Here is a 21,067-nt window from a genome sequence, read left to right on the forward strand (position 1 = left end):
GTGATAGCACCGAGAGGCCTAGATAAGGATCTTACTATCCTTTGCAAATAAAGCAGAAGAGATATTTCCTGCCCCTAAGAGCTTACATCTAAGTAGTTTATAAACACAGACAACAGTGTGGCAAGCAATTGGGAAAAAAAAGTCTCAAGAGCGAAAGGAATACTTTAGGTCTGAGTTTGCATACATGCATTTTTAGAATAAAACTACAGTTTGTGTGATTGTATATAAGGTCCCTGCCCTGTAGGGGTTTAAAAGATCACCTTTAGCAGTGACGGTGAAGAATACGTCTATCACACCTGTACCTACTGGAATCTGCCACATGAAACATCACTCTGCAGACACACCATGACCAATCACTTTCATACAGAGACACTGCAACTGCTGCAAAAAGGCAAGAGTATCCAGCACAGAGTATCCATCCTGGTATAAACCTCAGTGAAGTATGATCCCACCTGAACTATGTGCCAAGATTTGGGTCCTGTAAAGTTACTCCACTGAGAAGGAAAATGGGTTAGAAGTCAGGTAGCTTTGATGCAACTATTTTAAAACATTCATAAAGAAGTCAAATGACTATAGTTTTTCCTTCCTCGCACCCACAGATGTCCTTTAGACAAATCTCAGATCCAAAAGCCTATTGTCTAGGCTTCTCTTGGGACCACCCACCACTGTTCTCGAGGCTGTATTAAAGTTTCCATGCTTATTGCTTTTTAGATACAATCTCATTTTGATTCTACATTAGTGTCTCTTCCATTTTATCTTGCCTTCCTCTTTCTCCCATTCATACATACATACAATCCCCAAATGTAACTAGCTTGAGCCCTTCCAGCCAGATCATTCAGGACTTTCAGTAGATCCTTGTTTGGGCAGAAGGAGGTTTCTCAGAGCTGCCATAAAAGAATGCTGGTCACAAAGTAAGGTGTAGCCTGGGATTTTGAACGCTGGCTGAAGGCAATATAGAGCTGTAAGGAAATCAACAATCATGTTATGAGAAAGCTCAAACAACCGCTTTTGGAACAAACTAATCAATAATAAACATTTCTCTTCAGTACTATGTGAGACACACCAGCCTTCCTTTGTATTTCATGTAGTGACAGCAACCGCTGGCACAAAGCTGACTTCTGAATGACAAACACAGTGTGTAACTTAGTCAGCAGTTTACCAACCGGTTCTGCATGTATGTTATACGACTGCCTCCTTTTCAGCTTTTCCTCCCCACATGTGTAATGAAAGGAAAAGGAAAAGACAGGCAGATGGTCAGTAAATTATGTATTCTCACCACAGAGATCCCCAGGAGTAGCCAAATTATACAACAGTTCACAAGAGACATCGAGATAAAAGTGTGTGCTCTTTAAATAGACTGACCTCCAACTCCAGCTGAAATCAGCAGAAAAAGCAGAGTGATACAATGAAGAAGAGGAAAAAAATAATTAGCCCACACCAGCTGTGCTCCAGTTAAATGGATAAGAGCACATGGCTGCTTTGAAAGAGAATATACAGATGGAAAGAGGCATACTATGACAATGTAAACTCTGTGAACTCTATCATTGTGCCAGAATCTTATTTAAAAATATTCCCAACTGATACAATTAAAATGTATTCAAAAATATGGACTTCCTTGGTTTCAGAGTTTATTAAAGATGCATGTATTCCTTGGGGTTCTTAGTATTACCCTTCCAAAAATAACACAAACATAAACTGCTGATGCCCAGCTTAGCAGAGAATACGTACAGCTCTTCTACATTATAAATAAAAATGTCAGGCTTTTGAATGGTTCCTTGAAGTGCAATAATGATTCCTTTCATTCTTTAACTCCAAACTATGTGAATTGGAAAGGTTTCCATCGTAAAAGAAAGGCCCAGAGACAAAAATATTATCTAGTTGAAAGACCTACACTGTGTGTTATTTTCCATTACAACTGTGACTTGCAACCACCTTCTTTCCCACAGAAAGCAGGGGCACCTGAAGGTCAGGACATGGCCACTTTAAATCATGACAACATTAGGGCAATCCTGAAAAGCAAAATCTATAGAATAAATTTAAAAAAACAAGCATGCAAGCTCTGCAAGCACTTTATTTTTGGTGCCAATACTGAAATTTGATGTTGAGCAGCAAATCCACAACCTACCAAAATCTGGGCAAAAATCTCTAGAAGTCAAAAACCAGCATCACATATAAGTTGAATTAAAAAATAACATTTTTGTGAGGAATCAGAGTTGCATGTAGAATTTTAACTTTTGTTAAGTATGTCTCACTCTCTACCACAGGATTAGTTATGATCAACAGTTTCCAATATTATTAGACAATCTCAATACATTCCCAGTGAAAAATATAAGTTATATATACAAAAAAAGGAAAATTTGGCTGTAACATTTTGGACGTGACTTCATCATGGAGCTATTAGGCTAAACATGGGAGAACATCAAGTAAGTGCCACCATCCTAAGAAAGGAAGAAGGGACACTCCTTACAAAAAAAAATACATCAATAGCTTCTTTATTAAGAGAAAGAATAAGATTAATGCAAAGATGGTCAAGGAAACACTTTGGGATTTATATTCAAGAACCAAGGAAGCAAGCAGGCAAGCACAGGGCCTTGAACAAAATTAAGCACACACTGGGCTTTAAACAGACTACTGAAACATCCGATAATAACTGACAACATAAAGGCAATAACTTCAAATAGAGAAACAAAGGCATAGGAGTTTATATTGTATATTCCTGTGCAGAACAAGAGAGACACACACAGCAGCTGCCATGCCCAATATAAGCTGGAGAAGCGCAAATACGGTTTTTAAAACAGCACATGTCACTGTTAGTAAAAACAGTTCCTGCAGCCACGTGGAATCCAAAGGGCAGCCAGGGGAGTAAGGCTATTGAAACTCGTCCAGTTCATGTGGCAGTGACACAGCATAAGCTTTTAAATTTACACAAGTAACAAGGCTACAGCAGGCTAATCAGTCCTCAAACAGCATTTAAAGTTAAATACAACAAGGTACAGTGATCATCATAATGCTTCCCTGAAGAAGCATATAGAAGTGATGTAGGGCACTTGGTTCTACATCAGCAGCTGGTTCTACAGCAACGGCATTCGCGAGCTGTCTGATGCAATAGTAAGGCAATGAGTTTTTCCAAACATTTGAAAAAACAAAAGCCTCAAACCTTATATTTTTCCCTCTGATTAAGTATATAATGAAAAATTTGGATTACCACAATGGATAGTTTTCTGCTTCAAAACCACAACATCCTGGGTTGGTGGTGTGGAATAAAAACTGAGCATCTCACAAAAAGATGAGATTTACTTCAGAGAGTTGCAGTTAATATTTTATGATGAATTTCAACCTAAATTATAAAGAAACGGGCTGAACAATACACTCTAGGTCTTTGAACATAGAAATTATTGATAGGGAGTTACAGCAATGATTCAAGTTCCAATGACTTACATGCTCTTCTAGAGGAGACTGTTCAAACCAAGAATTGGCTTATCACATATTTTTACTTTGCCATCTTTAAGTGTGACATTTTGAACAAAAGGCAGATAAATTTGTCAAGCCAGATCACCTAAGCAACCTACACGCAAATAGTATAGACTTTGTATAGACCTGTCCATAGTGTCCTAAAATTTTCTTAGCAAGTAAGCACCTTTGTAGAGCCAGGATTGGTAAAAGCATTTTGCTTTGCTGTCAGCAGCAGTGGTACGGCAGTGGTAGCAGCCACTCCAAGCCCTCTGCCCGGAATAGGGGATTTTATCAGTCCTGTTGCTTTACTCCTCTGAAGTAGTCTCTTACTAGTTTACGCATGCTACCACCTGGGATCTTCTTTTGGAGAACGCAAAGGGTAGTAAAAGAAACAAAAGCATTTGACAAGTAAGATTCAAAAGAGACAGAAACCTACTTTTCATGAAGCAGTCACTCCTTTTTTAAATAGAAATCAGGATGGGAGGGAATAATTTATCTAGAAACACTCTGGCTTTGTATTCTGCTTTGTGTATGCACTGAGCACCCACCAGCAACATATAAAAGATGAACACCACAAACTATATAATCTCAATGCAGAGCTATGCAGATAATTGATGCAATGTAGCTCTGCTTGGATTTCATGTTTTTTATATGCAAAATCGTAAAGTTGTCCTGGTTTTGGCTGGGATAGAGTTAATTTTCTTCCTAGTAGCTGGTATAGTGCTGTGTTTTGGATTTAGTATGAGAATAACGTTGATAACACACTGATGTTTTAGTTGTTGCTGAGCAGTGCTTACACTAAGTTAAGGACTTTTCAACTTCTCATACTGCCCTGCCAGCAAGGAGGCTGGAGGTGCACAAGAAGCTGGGAGGGGGCACAGCCAGGACAGCTGACCCCAACTGGCCAAAGGGCTATCCCATACCATATGGCATCATGCTGAACAAAAAACTGGGGTGGTTGGCTGGGGGGGCGGGACCGCTGCTTGGGAAGTGGCTGGGCATTGGTCAGCGGGTGGTGAGCAATTGCATTGTGCATCACTTGTTTTGTATATTCTTTTATCATTATTATTATTTTTCCTTCCTTTTCTGTCCTATTAAATTGTCTTTATCTCAACCCATGAGTTTTACGTTTTTTCCGATTCTCTTGCCCATCCCACGGGGACTGAGGGAGCAAACGGCTGTGTGGTGTTTAGCTGCCTGCCAGGTTAAACCACGACAAAAGTTTTCAAGGGAAGAAAGAAAAAAAAAAAGTCAATCTGTTCCATTTTTTAAAAATGAAAAAAATTCAGGCAAAGACTGAAAATATCTGTTAACAGATAAGGTCAGCATATCTATATGGAAATGTAGTTTGGACACTTCAATTCTCAGTTAGATTTCATGGAGTTTGTATTCTGGCCTGATTACAACCTAACTAATGCAGTGTATTTTAAGCTACTACCAAACATGAGGGAAGATGAAAAACAACAGTTCCAGTGAAATTGCTTTGACTTTCCTTTGCATAAACTTAAACTCCATCAATTCATATCAACAGCATGTTATCTTGTTATACACTGGATTTAAACCAAACCAGCTTAATGAATTTGGTATCCCTGGTCAATCAATATTTGAATAGAAGACTTTTCAAAGAATATTCGCAGTAATTCATATTGTTTTTCTAAATCAGTTCTTCTCAGAGTTTTATAGCTGCTCTTACCCTTCAGGAAACAATTCATATTAGGCCCTAAAACCCCTCCCAGTAAAAGCAGAAGAGGTTCAAGTTGCTGACAATCTCTCAGTCCTGTACTGATGCTATAGGTTAAGAATTAGTGTAGCGAATCAATCAAGCGAATTATCTACTTACAAACCAGCTCCAAAGATTCCTGTTTACTGTCGGTTTATCACAATCTGTCAGACTCCTAAAGTCAAGTCAGGCTTAAAATCTGTCCTGGAGATGTGTGAAGTTTGTGTATCTGTAATAAATAGCTCATGAGAGGCAGGCATATCACTGAGCTAATCTGAAATGTGCATCTGCCTGCCCATGATAAAAGCAGCCTTAGACTCCTCATCTAAGTTTAAAATATTATGTACCTGATGGATAGATAATTAAACTGCAGGGAAAGAGGGTAAAAGAATCAAAAATGTATTTTTTTTGAATGTTGGGCTGCTGGTGGCAGTATGGCAACTCCTCCCATGCAGAACTATAGCATTTTTCCTTTTGGTTGATGCCAAAGAATACTCAACACAGCCAAGATATGCTTAATGCTAAACATAAATGCATTCCCCCGCTTCACAGACTGGGGCTGGATTTCTGCAAAGTTCTCCTTAAGGCTGCTCAGCCACATGAGCTACTGGTATTCTGTGCTACCTCTTCATCAGTAATCAAAACTTTTTTTTTTTTTTTAAAGTAGCAGTAGCATTGCTCTAATTATTTCTCATATTTTTATTATCAGCTCTTTGGTTTCCTTTACTTGCTGAATGCCTCTGAAAAAGCTCTTCTGAGGATCTATATCTGCAAAAACCTAGTACAGTATTGCATGAGAAAACATATCCCAGCTTTTATTTTACAATCTCTGTTTTAATTCCTGAGTGAAAGGGAGAGATGAAGAGAAAGCAAGCTCTTTCTTAAGCTCATCCTTCATGGCTGTCAATTCTTTTATCTTGACCTGCAAGGGAGCCACAGCTGAAAGTTTCCTGCCACCTGTACATTCTCAGTCCACATTACCTTGTCTCTGCCCCACAGGGACACATGAAAACAAAGATGACTCTCCCTTTTAAGCACCTCTACCTGATGAGGCCATCATTCTGCTTAAGGGCTGTCCTTACACACTTGTGTACAGAAAAGCTCAAGTGTCCTTTTTTGTGCAATGAGGGATTACTGCTACAGATTTTAGAGAAAGGCTGATTTCTTTCTGCAGGAGAAAAAAATAATCACTCTCAGCTAGCCATAGAAAGGAGGGTATTTGCTCAGATCTATTCCTGACCCTCTGGATAATATGAAGAGTACTACTAATAAATACCATACACCAGTATTAAGTCTTACAGGTGTGACAGACAACTTCATATCTATTATAAACATATAAATTGTGACAGATTACCAAGCCAGTTATCCAGGGTTAACAAAGCTGTGGGAGCACTGTAAAGCTTTCCTTTTCCTGATATCTTCCTTAGATAATTCTGAAAACGTTTTGAATAGTTTCTTTTTTTCTTCCTTTTGGGTTTTTTTTTTTCTTTACCCTACTCATACAACAAAACTCCAAGGCTTGACCTGGTTTAAAAAGTAAATATTAGAAAACTCTTGTTTTATTAATATGATTGAGAACACTGTTTAAGAGTCACAGCTTTCATGGAAAGTTATCCTGAGAAAAAGTTGCGAAAAGTTAGTGAAGCATGAATTGAGAACCACCAAATAGACAGCATGGCTAAAGGCAGTATTTGCAAGCATGTCTTAGGATCATTAGAAATACTGATGAAAGTGCAATAATAGCAAAGAAATATTCACAACTGGGGTGGGGAGGAGGAATTAATTCAAGTGCCCTGTTTCTGAGGCAAAAAAAGCTTTTCTTAATAAAAGTCATATATTTTGTCAGCCATTTTGACCAAATGTGATAAATACAAGAATAAATGAGAACTCCTCCCAGTTGTTTCTTGGTATTTCATGTCTGCAATAAGATCACTCAACAGTTAAAATGAAGGCAAAATTTTCAGGCAGCTTAAATCAAGATGTTTCTACCAGCAACAATACACAAATGTTTGCAAAGGCATAGAGAAATCTGACAAGTGAGCACCCAGCCCAGTCCCCTACTTCACAGGTACAAATGGGAAGATATGTGCATAGTGCTACTTGCAAAAACACTGAGCGCACTAATTAAAGATGGCCAGAGTACAGTTATACAGAAATTGTTCACAAGAAACAAGAGTTCTTCAATCATTCCCACAACCCCTGATCCACTGGACACTGAAACAGGATGTAAACAAGTAGAGGTCATTCAGATTTTCATCTAAGTTAGTACAGTATTAAACTGATTTTTAAGCAGGTAACTATTTCCTAACATGGAAAAATGACTATGTGGTCTCACAAGTCTTTTGATTCTTTCATTTCCATGGCTCTCCCAGAGGCAGATGGCTCCTGGAAATTGGTCCCAACAGCAGATCTTCCCAGTAGAGGATTCTCCAGGCCACAGGATCATGGAGAGACCATGTAGCTTTCCCCACCTCTCTATATAAGTGCTCCCTCCTGACTTCCCAGGAGTACACTTAGTTTTATTCATTTATGTAAACTATAAGAAAAAACTCTTCACTCTGCCATGACATGAAGACGGGGAACCTGAAGAGATTTAGTTGGACAGATATAGCCAGAAGCCAGCCACCTGCTGCTGCTGTGGCAGAGGATCCCACAGCTCTGGTAGAGAGGAAGCAGCCAGCCCAAACATGACCACTCTCAGCAAAAAAAACAGACTTCTACAATGCAAGTTTTCTCTCTCTCTCCTTTGCGCATGCATTACGTTTCACAAACTGCACTACAGTGGCAGAAATTGCTGTTTGAGCTAGTGGAACATTATGATAGCTCGTATATATTGATGCAAAGTGACAGCATTTGCCTTCAGTTGAGACAATGTCTGATTCAAATGAGTTCAAGTTTAAAGACTAGTGATTTAAAGAGAGGGAAAAAAGCACTGTGGCTATGTTTAAATGCTTGATACAAGGAAGAGGCTCAAGAGAAAGCAGCAGTGGTGAATGAGATAAAAGCAAAAAAGAGTTACTATAAAATGGACTTAAAATAAATAGTCAGTTATTACTACCTGGGGTGTAAAAAGAAAAATCTCATCAAAACCTACTGATGTTCATGTTTCTGAACTAGGCACAGGAGGAAAAAACTCCCAGTACCAGCTCCTAATCAAGTATTTGCCAACACAAAAGATTTGCAGCCTTTAGTTTTCATACTTACGACCTTGCATAAGAAGTGGAAAAGTCTTGGGAGGGGAAGAGAGTTGTCTTTCTTTTTAAAAAAGGAGGGTAATACAAAATGCAGTTCCAGGTTTTGAGTTTATGCATGTGTTTGTAAAAATGTACTTACTCCATTAGGAGCTGAACAAAATATTATGAAAGATGTTCTGTAGGATATAGAGGAAAACTTCACAGGAGATTCCCTCCTGCCTTGATTATAATGAAATGGTCTTTCAAAGAGCATGTACTTTTTAAATACATGTGTAAGGCTAAGAATTTACAAAGAAAGATACCAAGTCTGTTTTTCTCAGAAGACAGCTAGTGATCTACTGTCAGCACCAGGCTCTCCTCTGCTTCAGTTGTTGTAGAACAGGACCATGTCCATGTGGAGAATTTTTCTTTTTCCTGAAAAAGTTAATGACCGGAGCTCTTCAACAGGCAAACCCTTGCAACAGAGGATGCCTCCAAAATATTAAGGCTTGGAAAATAAACTATCCAGTTTGATGAATTCAGGCTGAGAATGGATTGAAATAAAATATTCAATTAGCCTGCAGCCTGACCACACAGACTTCCAGTGGTGTTTGAAAAAGATGAGCTGTCTTTGTCATTCCCACCATACAGAAAGACTTCAGGGAAATTTAGCAGCAGCAGAAAGCAGAAGCTAAAAGCAAATCTTGGCAGCAACAGAGGTTACCAAATAGTCTTGAGCAAACAGGCACTCATTAGCATCAACATACACTTAACGAAAAAGGAGAAAGAAAAGTACAATATTGAATTATGAGGATACAATAGGCTATAAAGGCATATACACAGGCACATTGCTGTGATGTAAATAAAATCACAGCTTTCTGTTTGACGAGTTAGAACAAGAGGGGTCTAATGACACCTGAAAAACTCTTAAGCATCATCTTCTAGGAATACTCCTTGGGAAATTAATGCAGCAGGACTGCTCCCATTTCTTCTTAGGTCCAAAAGTCAGTAATCAACACTTGCTCTAACAGATCATCACCTGCAAGATGTGCAGGGCATAGATCTGTGCACAAGACTAAGTGCTCTAAAGACCTGAGAAATATGGACAGTAGGGGCCCATCAACTAGATTGCCAGCTTCAAGTCAGGAATGGTAGTACCTTGGCCACATGGTGGCTTACTTGAAAAGAATCTCATTGCCTTTCTTTTCTGATGAAGGTCTTAATTATTTCAGTTCAAGACTCAATTCTTCCCCACTGGCTTTCAACAACCAAGATTTGCATGAATTCAAAGGTATTTACAATAAATCTTAGTATTTCATTAAAGACTTTGTCCTAAGCGTTGGCCAGAGAAAATGCAGGTAGCATTTCCAATTATCAGCCCCATTCTACATCCAGAAGAGCAGGAACCCCAAATCAGCAAATTAATCAGAAGATTCTTCACTATGAGAGGAGCTAATTTCATAACATCTATTCAGTGAAAGCACCTCCCTGCCACCAAATTGTGCACAATCTGATACAAAACATCTCATCGGAGCTTTGTAACTCCCTTTCTTTGTCAGAGAAAAATCTTCATAAGATGGTATGTTCATCTTACTGCTACCTCATTAGTTACAACTAATTTTGTACAGGATGTCTGTTCACCAAGTTGAAATCTTAGAGTGAAATCAGAAAAAGAATATCTAGAATCTGCTCTAGCATTGACTAATATTTAAAAAAAGCCAAAAAGCCAACAAACATCCAATAAACCAGCCCATTGTGAAGCCTTGCAGCTCTTTAAAGCAGAGAATAAATCCCAAATCACTGCTTGAAAATATCTATGGGAATACAGCAATAGCTTTTGGCGCTGCATCCCTAAAATGTTCTGAAATAAATGGGGTTCAAATAACCATCCAAACTAATCCATGTTCCCTGATGGGATAGATATGCTTAATCTTCAAAATATAGGACATATTAGTTGCCTTCTTATACAGTCATAGACAAATCATAAGAGTAAAATCCCAAATGGCAGTGAGAAAATGAATAGAGATTTTCACAGTGTCTCCTCCAATACAGGAACAAGGGACTTAAAATGAATCAGCATGTGGCAAGTTCAAAAACTAGAAGGAATATTACTTTATTCAACAACTACTTAAGCTGCAGAACTCTGGGTCCCAGGATATCATTAAAGTTTATTTTTTAAATACAAAAACCGTTAAAATTATTTGAACAAAATTATAGAAGTTAAATCTACCAATGTTTTGTAATTAAAAAGACAAAAACTCTTGTTTAAGAACTCCCTGAGCTGCAGATCGCTGAGGGCTGTCAGAGCAAGCTGGAAAGACACTTTTATATTTCCCTGATATCACACTTCTTCACTGTCACTAACTAGCAGATGCAAGATGGTGTTAGACAGCGCTTGAGTCTGATTCTGTGTGGCTGCTGGTGGTGGTAGTTCTTGTTTCTGATCGTTAAACTCTCAGTTCCATCCAAATGCTTCCTCTATTACTCAGTTCATCTACATGAACTGAAAAAGGTGTATTTATTTGGGTTTATTTATATATGTATGTATATATAGATTAGTTTTTTTTTTTCTCTTCACAGTGCTTTTGTAGTTATTTTGGAACACTTTGGTAGAGTCATGGAACATGTCAACCCACAGACTCCCCTATCTCATGGCTTGTTGGCTTCTGCAGTGGGCTGTAACAGCCACAGATGGATAACATGAGAGAGACTTTTGGGTATCTATGGAAACAAGTAGCTGAAGTCTGTCTCAAGGTCTTCTCTTCAGATCCTTTCTCCATGCTAGGAAGGGGCAGGGAATCTCCCCCTTTCTCCAACATGCAGAGGAGCAAAATGAGGGAGCAGGTGCTTGGAATGGAAATTGGGAGCTGAGGCAGAAAAGGAGGCGGAGGAGGAGGAAGGAGAAGGATGCTGGAATTAATTCAGAAATAAAGCAAAAGAGAGAGCAGGACTAAGGGGAAAAGCAAATAGAGAAGAAAAGCAAGACCATGTCCTTCCTGTAGCTTGATTCCTAGGTAGTCTGTTTAGTAGGCTCCACTGGTATTCTACACGTTAATTAGTTCAATGCATTTCCAAGCTAATTGGTCTCTACTGTCTGTTTGCACAAAGGTCCATGTGGATGCACAGGGTTAGTGCTCAAAACAAAAGAAAAAAAGAAAACTCAAGTTTTGTTTTTTTTAATCATGCCAAGCTGATCCTTGAAATCAAGTGTCATGCTAAGTGACAAGGGAATGCCTTTTATTTTAAAAACACTGAAATGAAAAGTTGCGGGTTTGCCCAACACGGTTTTGTCAAGACTCACTGAGTTTCACCAAATTTGTGATCTCAGTCAACATTTTAATGAAAAAACCTATTTCAGTTAAAAAACCTATCCAAGCAAAAAAAGTCACTCAATTCCATCAACATTAATTTTAGCAACTGCATGTTGTCTTTGGGTGCTGCTTTACTTGCTCTGCAGTTACTTCAAGTTTAATAAAAACTTAGGGGAAAAAGCAAAACTCTGTCTCGCTGTTCAAATCCAGAAGGTAGCAGATATTCTATGTCCTACCACAGAAAGCTATGAGTACGGCTACAGGAAGCCCTCCCTGGTTTTCAAACATGGCTACTGTCTTCCAAAGCTCCTCTTTTCACAGTTACAGACATCACATTCAATCTGGCTACATCAGGCTATATTACACCTCCTGATCTCATGTAAGTCTCGTATGACTAGACACAGCTCAGCAACTTACCCAACTTTCAAAATAACATGTGTACTTGCCATATGCAGATCACAACCTGTGAACAGCTACTTTCTTAGGAATAAGAAGTTAATGAGAATTTCAGTGCTAGCACACACCTCAGCTGAAGACTGCAGTGCTATACGCAATTAACATTTATTACACAAAGACATTCACACTGCAGGTGGGTAAAATAATCATTGGAGCAAAGGACTTTATCATCATGTACCTTTGTCTGATTCCAATACCTCACTCAACCATTAACCATCTGAAGCTTAGTCCAGTAATTAAACTCCTTGAACACATTCAAATCAACACAGGAAAAAAAGCCATCAAATTACTACCTTAAACAAACAGTTTAAGAATTAAAACATTTGGCCCCCCTGCAAGCGTACCTGCCTAAAACTAAGGCCAGAAGATATAAATTCAGCCCCGGATCAGCAAATTGTCTTTTAGTCCACATGGATATCATAATCTTAAATTCTGCTATATCACACCCTGTCATCTCAGGCTAAAAATACAAACTTCATGTGAGAGAAAGAGTAAACTGCTGATTTTCCTGGGAGACACAATATATCATTTTAGTTCTAGATTGGTGGAGATAGTGCTTTTCAGACAGCATCAACATACACACAGAGAGAAATGTCAGGGGGAAGTACGTGTGCACATTTGTGCATGTGCACGCGCAGGTTTGTTTATAGGGAAACATCTACCCAGACAGGAAGAGAAAAACCAGCAAGCATATCGGGGCCAGAATTGTGGACAACACTGAGACTTCTTTGAGTACTTGTCCATGTCCTGCCTGTGTTCCTAATGGTTTCAGATCTGAGGAGGAATGTGGCCACCCTCAAATGACCCAGGGAACTACAGGCTGGTCAGCCTCACCTTGATTCCTGGGAAAGTGATGAAGCAGTTAATCCTGGAAACCATTTGCAGGCACATTAAGGATGAGAAAAATCAGGAGTAGTCAACATGGCTCCACCAAGGGGAAGTCATGCTTGACCAACTTGACAAACTTCTATAATGAAGTGACTGGCCTGGTAGATGAGGGGACAGCAACTGATATTGTCTACTTGGACTTTCAGCAAGGCCTTTGATACTGTCTCCCATAAGAGGAGCTGTTGATGTACGGGATGGATGAGGAGACAGTGAGGTGGATTGAAAACTGGCTGAATGGCCGGGCCCAGAGGCTGGTCATCAGCAATGCAAAGTCTAGTCGAAGGCCAGAAACTAGCAGTGTACCACAGGGATCGATACTGGATCCAGTCCTGTTTTAACATCTTCATTAATGATCTGGATGATGGGGCAGTGTACCCTCAGCAAGTTTGCAGATGACACCAAACTGGGAGGAGCAGCTGATACACCAGAGGGTCATGCAGCCATCCGGAGAGACCTTGACAGGCTGGAGGAATGAGCCAACAGGAACCTCATGAAGTTCAACAGAGGGAAGTGCAGAGCCCTACCCTTGCAGGGGAATAACCCTATGCACCAGTACATGCTGAGGGTCACAACCAGCTGGAAAGCAGCTTTGCAGAAAAGAACCTGGGGGTCCCAGTGAACACCAAGTGGAACATGAGCCAGCAATGTGCCCTTGTGGCAAAGGCACATGGTATCCTTGGCTGCATTAGACAAAGTATTGCCAGATCAAGGGAGGTGATCCTTCTTCTCTACTTAGGATGGGTGAGGCCACACCTGGAGCGCTCAGGGGAGATCTTATCAAAGTATATAAACCACCCAATGCATTTTGCACCCACCACCTGAAGGGAGGGTGCAAAAATGACAGAGCCAGGCTTCTTTTCAGTGGTGGCCAGTGCCAGGATCATAGGCAATGGGCACCAGCTGAAACATAAGAGGTTCCCTCTGAACATCAGGAAACACTTTGTTACTGTGAGGGTGACAAAGCACTGGCACAGGTTGCCCAGGGAGGTTGTGGAGTCCTCCTCCTTATATATCTTCAAAATCCATCTGACACAGTCCTGGGCAACTGGCTCTAGGTGTCCCTGCTTGAGCAGCAGGGTTGACCAGATGACCTCTAGAAGTCCCTTCCAACCTCAGCCATTCTGTGACTGGAAAAAAAAAAAACCAAAACCACAAAAAAAACAAAAAACAAAAACCCCAAAAAAATCAAAAAACCAAACCAGAAAAGCAATCACATTTTAAAAAAAAAATTAAAAAAACACACATATATGCCATTTCCAATCTCTGGAAACAGCACCTACCCACTCTACAACAGCATGGATATTTTCATTTTATTTTTATATGTGCGGGTGGCATAACTTACACAAACACACACATATGCAAACACAGTACTGCAGAACTGAAAAAAAAAAATTCTCCTCAGGCTGATATGTTTTATCAAAACTTTCCCAGAGACAAATATGCACAGATTTCTCACTTTCAGGGATTGTCTGCATCTGTAGAGTGAATCCATCACATCCTAGCATCTCTAATAGCATGCACAATGCAATCCCATCAACTTAAGCCCACCAGCTTAATTTGCATCTGGCCCAGTAGGGGATGTGCAGTCAGTCCTCGGTACCTTCCATACATTTTAAAAGCACTTATTTGCACAACCATATACAGACCACAACCTGTATTTCAGGCACCTTCAACCCAGCTGCTCCTGGTTCATAAATCCTCCACACAACCAGAATATGTGATCAGTATGCATGTTTCAGTAATACTGAATTTTGCTACAGTCTGTTTGGAGACATCCAGCCTCCAGGGGGTTTAAGGTATCTGGAAATTCAAGACAAGTTTGGGAAGTCACTAAATCCATAGATGCAAAACTCTTACGTTCCACTCCTCTTTGAGTTATCATTTAGTGATTTCTATGTTGAATATACTCACTTCACTGGTAACTAGATTTTTAAAAAATTATTAGTCTGTCTGCTGTCTCAGGTCTTGCTGGATCATTGATTGTCATCAACAGAAGATTCTTCCAGCCAATTATGTCTTCAGCTATACCTGAGTGACTCTGCTTGATTTAACTCAGCGATTGGAACTTAATTAAAAATTCTGCTGAGAATGTGTGGGCCAGAATAGGAAAAGGCTCAGCATGTCAGAGCTGCATTAGCTCTGTAGCCCTGATAGGAACATGAACTAATAAAAACTTTTTGTTCATACTAAAATGAGTACCCTGGACTTCCATTAGACAGTAGGAACAACTGACATAAGATGAGAATCATATCAGTGAGCAGATCTGTTCTGCAAGAATTACTCTATTCAGACAATCACTTTCCAAATTAAAAACCACATCAAATAAAGGGAATATCCATTACAACATAAGAATATATAATTCAAAGCTACTTACCCTGCTCATAACTGGCCACAGACAAACTGTGTGAAATGCACTCAAAAGTTATTCAGAGAACTGAAAGGCCCAAAAGATTTCAGTCTGTTCTTTCCAAACAGGGGCCTTTCACTTATTTTGACCTTTAATCCATTGCTTGATTAATTTCTACTGTTTGAGTGATTACATACAGTACAGTGAAATGCGCCTTTCTACATGGTTAGCTAGAATTACCCTTTTGGCTAACTATTTTATCACCTTAAATTTCAATTACATGAAGACACTGATTTTGTAGCACTAGAACAATCATGAGAGTTTTATTTCTACTTATAGTGTGGTTTTCTACCAGGGACCTATCCAATGGTTCCACAGCAGCAAACTAAGAAAAGAGGAAGGCTACCACCAAAAAACCTTAAGTTTGCTATGCTGGTGCTGACCCTGCACTGGAAAGATTTCAGAGGTCCATAGGTCAAAACCACAAAATTGGAATAACTGAAAGAAAACCCCCAAAGTCTGAAACAATTGGCTGAAAATGCTAAATGAAAAAACTCATCAATTTAGGATTTTGCTTTCTGCATATGCTCACAGCTATTATTATTTTTATCTTTTGATAGATAACAATCTTATTCTGAATGCTGAAACTGTTGAAAAGAGAGGGATGAATACTCACTCAAAATAAGAACTGGATTTAATACATTCCTAATTTTCTCATGCATACTTTCCATTAAAGCTCACACCTTTTAGCTTGATTAACCACAAACACTCAAGTGTAACTTTTAAGTAAAATAACTACCAAGATTCATTTTAAATATTACATTCCATTCTAATGTTCTTTATTTACAATTTGCATGTCTCAGACATCCTGCTTCCATTTATCAACCAAATGGTTTCTAAGATTAGGTAAAATAACCCGAAGTAGGATTTTAATCAACATGCAATCTGCAATACTACAATGCAAACTGATAAGGCAAATGCATTAGTTTAAGTTACTAACTTCAACTATGAATACAACTGTAACGCTCAAAATTTGAAAATCTAACTACTCTGTCACCAAATTCCTTGCCAACTAGTAATAAATACTCCTCTCTTCCACAGCATTTTTCTTCTTTAGATTGGAAAGCATGATGGTCACTATCATTATCTCTGCTATAGCTTTTATAAAAAGCTTTAGCAGAGATAATGATATAGCTTTTATATAGCTTTCATAAAACAAGAGGGCCTAAAGGGAAAAGTTTTATGATGCTTCATTCTTTAATCATCTTCATTTTTAATCTAGACTCCAAAGAGAAGTTCAAAGTATCATTAAGAGTCTGATTCAAAGTGTGTTAATGGAACATCTCCCTTCACTCTTACAGGATTATGCCACAGCCTTCAAATTGCTTCTTCTCTTTATTGTTCTTGCTATTTTGCCTCAGTTTCTCTATGCCGTCCTAAAGTATCAGAAGAATCATTTTTATTTTATTAAACACTCACCTCAAACCACTGGCCATGCGACTGCATTTTAAGGATGACACAAGGATCTGGTTTTGAGAGGGCATCCCTATCTGATATGCCTTTGCATGCAACTCGCAGCTCCACTTTAGTCAGGCATGGGCTGTTAAAAATTCCCAGGGTATTGGCTGCTGATTCATAGATGTTGCTCATTTTCTTCATTCCTTTTTCTGAAAGAGAGAAAAGGTCCATTAAGAACAGTGCATGCACAGTACAGTCCTTCCTTCCATGTGGAAGCCAACGCAATGTTCTGCTAGCCAATGGGACCCTATAACTGTGAACAAGATCCAGATCAAGAAGGGAAAAAATAAAATCAAAGGAATACCTATGGAAGAAATACATCATCTTGCATGCTTAGAAATAAGTCAACTTCAGAGTGAAAAACTTTCCACCATACATCTGAATGCTGGGGGTGAACTGTGACCTCAACTTCTAGCTCTGTTCCTGCTTACAGAGCCACATTTCCCCAGGCCAAAGGACAGATAGGATAGTAATTCCGAATTTCTCCTGGTCATACGTTATTCCAGTAACAAGGATAAATTAAATTTGTTCAGCACTTGTATTTCTCCATACTCCATCTAAATCTGCTTTTATTTCTCCGTACTCCATCTAAAAAGCATGCACTTCATCTTACACAAACTTTTTTTGCAAACGCTGTAGAAGGCCCCTTTCATATCAACTTGAAATTCCAAAATACATTTCACTCTCTATTTCCACATTTAGTGCAGAAGATTACCTCCCCTCATTCCTAAGTAGTCAAGATTGATGGTCTAAGCACAAGGGCAGGATATTTATGCTGGCAAATCTTGTTGTTACACAGTGTCTGCTCTTTTGGGTCAGGAATAACAGTTACATGAACACAGATGGCTAGAATAGTGGGAACCTCTGGCCCTTACTTCATTACAAACACCACCAATCTTGCAACTCAAGCCTTTGCTCTCAACAGAAGCAACAAAAAAAATTTTTAACGCAGAGCTTAGCAAAAATCACTATATGATTTTTGCCTCAATAAAGAATATGGGAACATTTTCATTTGCTCAGTTGTTCTGAGCTTTACACTCTGACCCCTAAGATCTGTCTCCTAATACAAGGATTAGTGCCTTCATCCCCCCTTACCCCATACACAAGAGCTGCAAAAAATTAATTTCACACTTTTAGAGAGCAGATTTACCTTACCAGATTATAAACAGATTTTTTGTGATCTGTTTCAAACCTCTTCACTGTCTCTTCCACAACAGCCCGTTCTCAGAGATTAATGATTTTTGAGAACTGTTGTGATAAAAGTTAAATTTTGGAGATTTGGAAAGGAAAGTGAAGTTTTCTTTCCCCAGCCCTGAGAAGTCAAAAATGAAAACAAAAACAACAAAACCACACCTTCAGAATATCCAGTTTCCCTATGAATTATAAAGGCAAAATTAGAAAGGTGTTTCTAAATTCAGAGTACAAAGATTTGGCAATGCGGTGTGGACCTCTAATACCTACAGATAAACTTCAGGAATGTAAGTCTAAATGATGAGGCAAAAGATCTACTCTCCTTGCAGATGACAGAAAAGCTCGTTAACAATTTACAATTCTTCAAATCTATTCAAATCTATACAGCAACTTACTATATAACCACCGGACTGCTGTGAAAACCCCAGACTGCTGGGTTTGATATGTTTGTAAGTGAAGCAGGTGTGGATGGACTCTAACCACCCTCTCTAGCTCAGGCTCTGCAGGCCTATTTCCTTAAGGTAAAACAGGCTTCTTGAAATGTGAGCCACACCATGACCATAGTGCCTGACATCCTAAGATCAAAACAGCCCTTCCCAGTTACCTGTAAATGCTGTCACCTAAACTATATTCCCTTGGATTTACCGCTAGGAAAGAAACATGACCAGGAAAAAAAGCAAAACTAAATAAAATATGGAACAGTAATGATATTAGGCTATGTTATAAAGCCCAAAGAGCATACTCATCTTCTACACAGTGTATTCCTATACACTAGTTTAGCTTCTCCACATTTTTAGCTAAGAATTCTGACGCTACAAATAGACCAGCACCTCTCAAAATCTTTTACAGGGTGAAGAACAACATTTTGTGCTGGGTCAATTCACGTCAGCAATAGCAAGATCACAGTCCTAGCTTGAAAGCAACGGCAAGCAGGGAGAACTGGGCTCTAGCCTAATTGGAACTACTCCGATAATCATAATTTGAGAAGCGATGATTCACATGCAACAGGGACCTGACACCTCAACTAAGCATGATGATAAGTGTCTGGAAAAAGTGCTACCAAAAGTGATGATTCAAAACAATGTTTGGGAGACTGGTTTTCTTCTTTTTGTTGCTTTTTTCCCAAAAAGAGAACAGATTAACGTGGTGGTAACTTTGACAAAGCCACTGAAGGCTACTATTTAGCTAAAAATTACAGAGAAAATTATATGTATTTATATGTATTTTGCTAGCAATTGTCACAAGTCTGTTTTTTCATTCTATTTCTAATATATCCCTGATACATGACGTCAGGTACCTAAGCTTCCATCCACTGGGATTACAAAAAGACTGTTAGAAACTGAGGTGGGGGGAGGGACTGTTGTCTAATTATTCATCATTTTATAATCCCATCTCCTTCAGAGAGCTGCTCAACAAGCTCATCCTACACATTTACAAGACATTTTTACATGTTGCCCTTTCCAAATTGAAATCCATTTGAAAATTGGGTTAATTCTGTCTCATGCACATCTTACATCATTAATGAAATGTCATCCTTTGTGTAGAAATAGGTTGGTGATTTAATTAAACCGGATGATTTCAACACTAAATAGAAGGGGAAAAAGTAGCAGAGTGAGGGGGAGAGATGTATTTTTCTTCCTCCCACAATAATTATACACTGGTTTTTTAGAACAGCGGGTAAGTATAAAATTATATTTCTTTTTATCACTACAACTATTACTTCAGCTTTTACAAGTTCTAAATTTATCAACAGAAAAGATCAAGCCACAGTCTTATTCTTTTGTCCCATTATATTCTTCTTTTAATATAATCACCAGCTTGGGCTGCTGTACTGATGTCATGTTACCAGGAAGCTGGGGGCCTGGAAAATAGATTTTGAGCCTACTGAAAGTGACTAAAAAAAGTATTATTTTACGTAAACATAGACAAGTTAGATTGCGTAAGAAGTTTTTTGTCAATTAACTACGTACATTATTGATGGAGGAATAAATTGTTCATTTTTCTTTGCTACAAACTCTTCCTTTTTCACTTCATTAGAACCTCATTATTCCTTCAATGTCCACATGGCTTTAATAGTCACTGATTAAGAGCTCTATCTGTGAGAGGAAAGCAATAGCACTGATATGAAAGTAAGCGTACTAAATGATAAGTCACATACTACTGAAGTTTCCAGTTCATTGCCGCATACATTCTCTTTCATTTCCTCTGGAAAAGAGGAAAACAGTGTATTATTACACACTTCCCACACAAACTCATTAGCCAGTGCTAGACTGCACAGATCAAGGAGGCAAGACCAGGCCTTATGGTTTCACCTCTCAACGGTGAAACAGCAAGGAAGAAGGCAGTACCAACTGGAAAAAAACGTGAAGTACACTGTGCCGAAATCAAAACACGTACTATGTTAACAACAACAATAAAAAAGCGTGAAAAGCCTTCATAGCTCCATGTACCCTATGGCATACAAAGAAAAAGTGAGGACCTTGGAAGACAGTTCCACCCTCCCAAAAATATTCTACATCTAGCATACTTAGAGCTCATTTAGTAGAAAATAATGTGCTCTGTGATTTTTAAGGGATTCATGGCTTAGAGGGATCTTACTGATGCGTGTAAATTCCGGGGGGGGGGGACGGACGGACGGACACACGAAGCCAAATTCTTCTCAGCAGAGCCCAGTGATAGCACAAGAGGCAATCGGCACAAACTGAAATACAGAAAATTCTGATTAAAGAAAAGGAAACTTTTTACCATAAGGTTGGCTGAACACTGGAACAAGCTGCTCAAGAGACCTTGTGGAGTCTTCCGTCCTTGGAGATACCCAAAACTTGTCTGGACGTGGCCCTGAGCAACCTGCTTTGAGCAGGGGTTTAGAATAGATGATCTGCAGAGATCCTTTCCAACCTCTACTACTTTGTAAGTAAGCAGAACACAATCAAATTGGAAACCTTTTAGGGTACAGATTGCCTCTGTGATCTGTTGTTTTTCCTGTGCTTAGCACAGTTCAATACTGATC

General features: G+C 39.0%; 1 protein-coding gene across 1 annotated transcript in view; it reads right to left on the reverse strand.

Annotated features, from left to right (window-relative positions):
* Positions 1-21,067, reverse strand: part of CPNE4 (copine 4) — a 244,692-nt gene that overhangs the window by 178,680 nt on the left and 44,945 nt on the right. The window contains exon 2 of the mRNA XM_075495585.1: positions 16,828-17,015. Coding sequence (XP_075351700.1) covers positions 16,828-17,007 — 180 coding nt within the window. The 5' untranslated portion in view covers positions 17,008-17,015. The remainder of the gene's footprint in view (positions 1-16,827; positions 17,016-21,067) is intronic.

Source organism: Mycteria americana, chromosome 2, assembly GCF_035582795.1.
Source record: "Mycteria americana isolate JAX WOST 10 ecotype Jacksonville Zoo and Gardens chromosome 2, USCA_MyAme_1.0, whole genome shotgun sequence".
Taxonomy (NCBI): Eukaryota; Metazoa; Chordata; class Aves; order Ciconiiformes; family Ciconiidae; genus Mycteria; species Mycteria americana.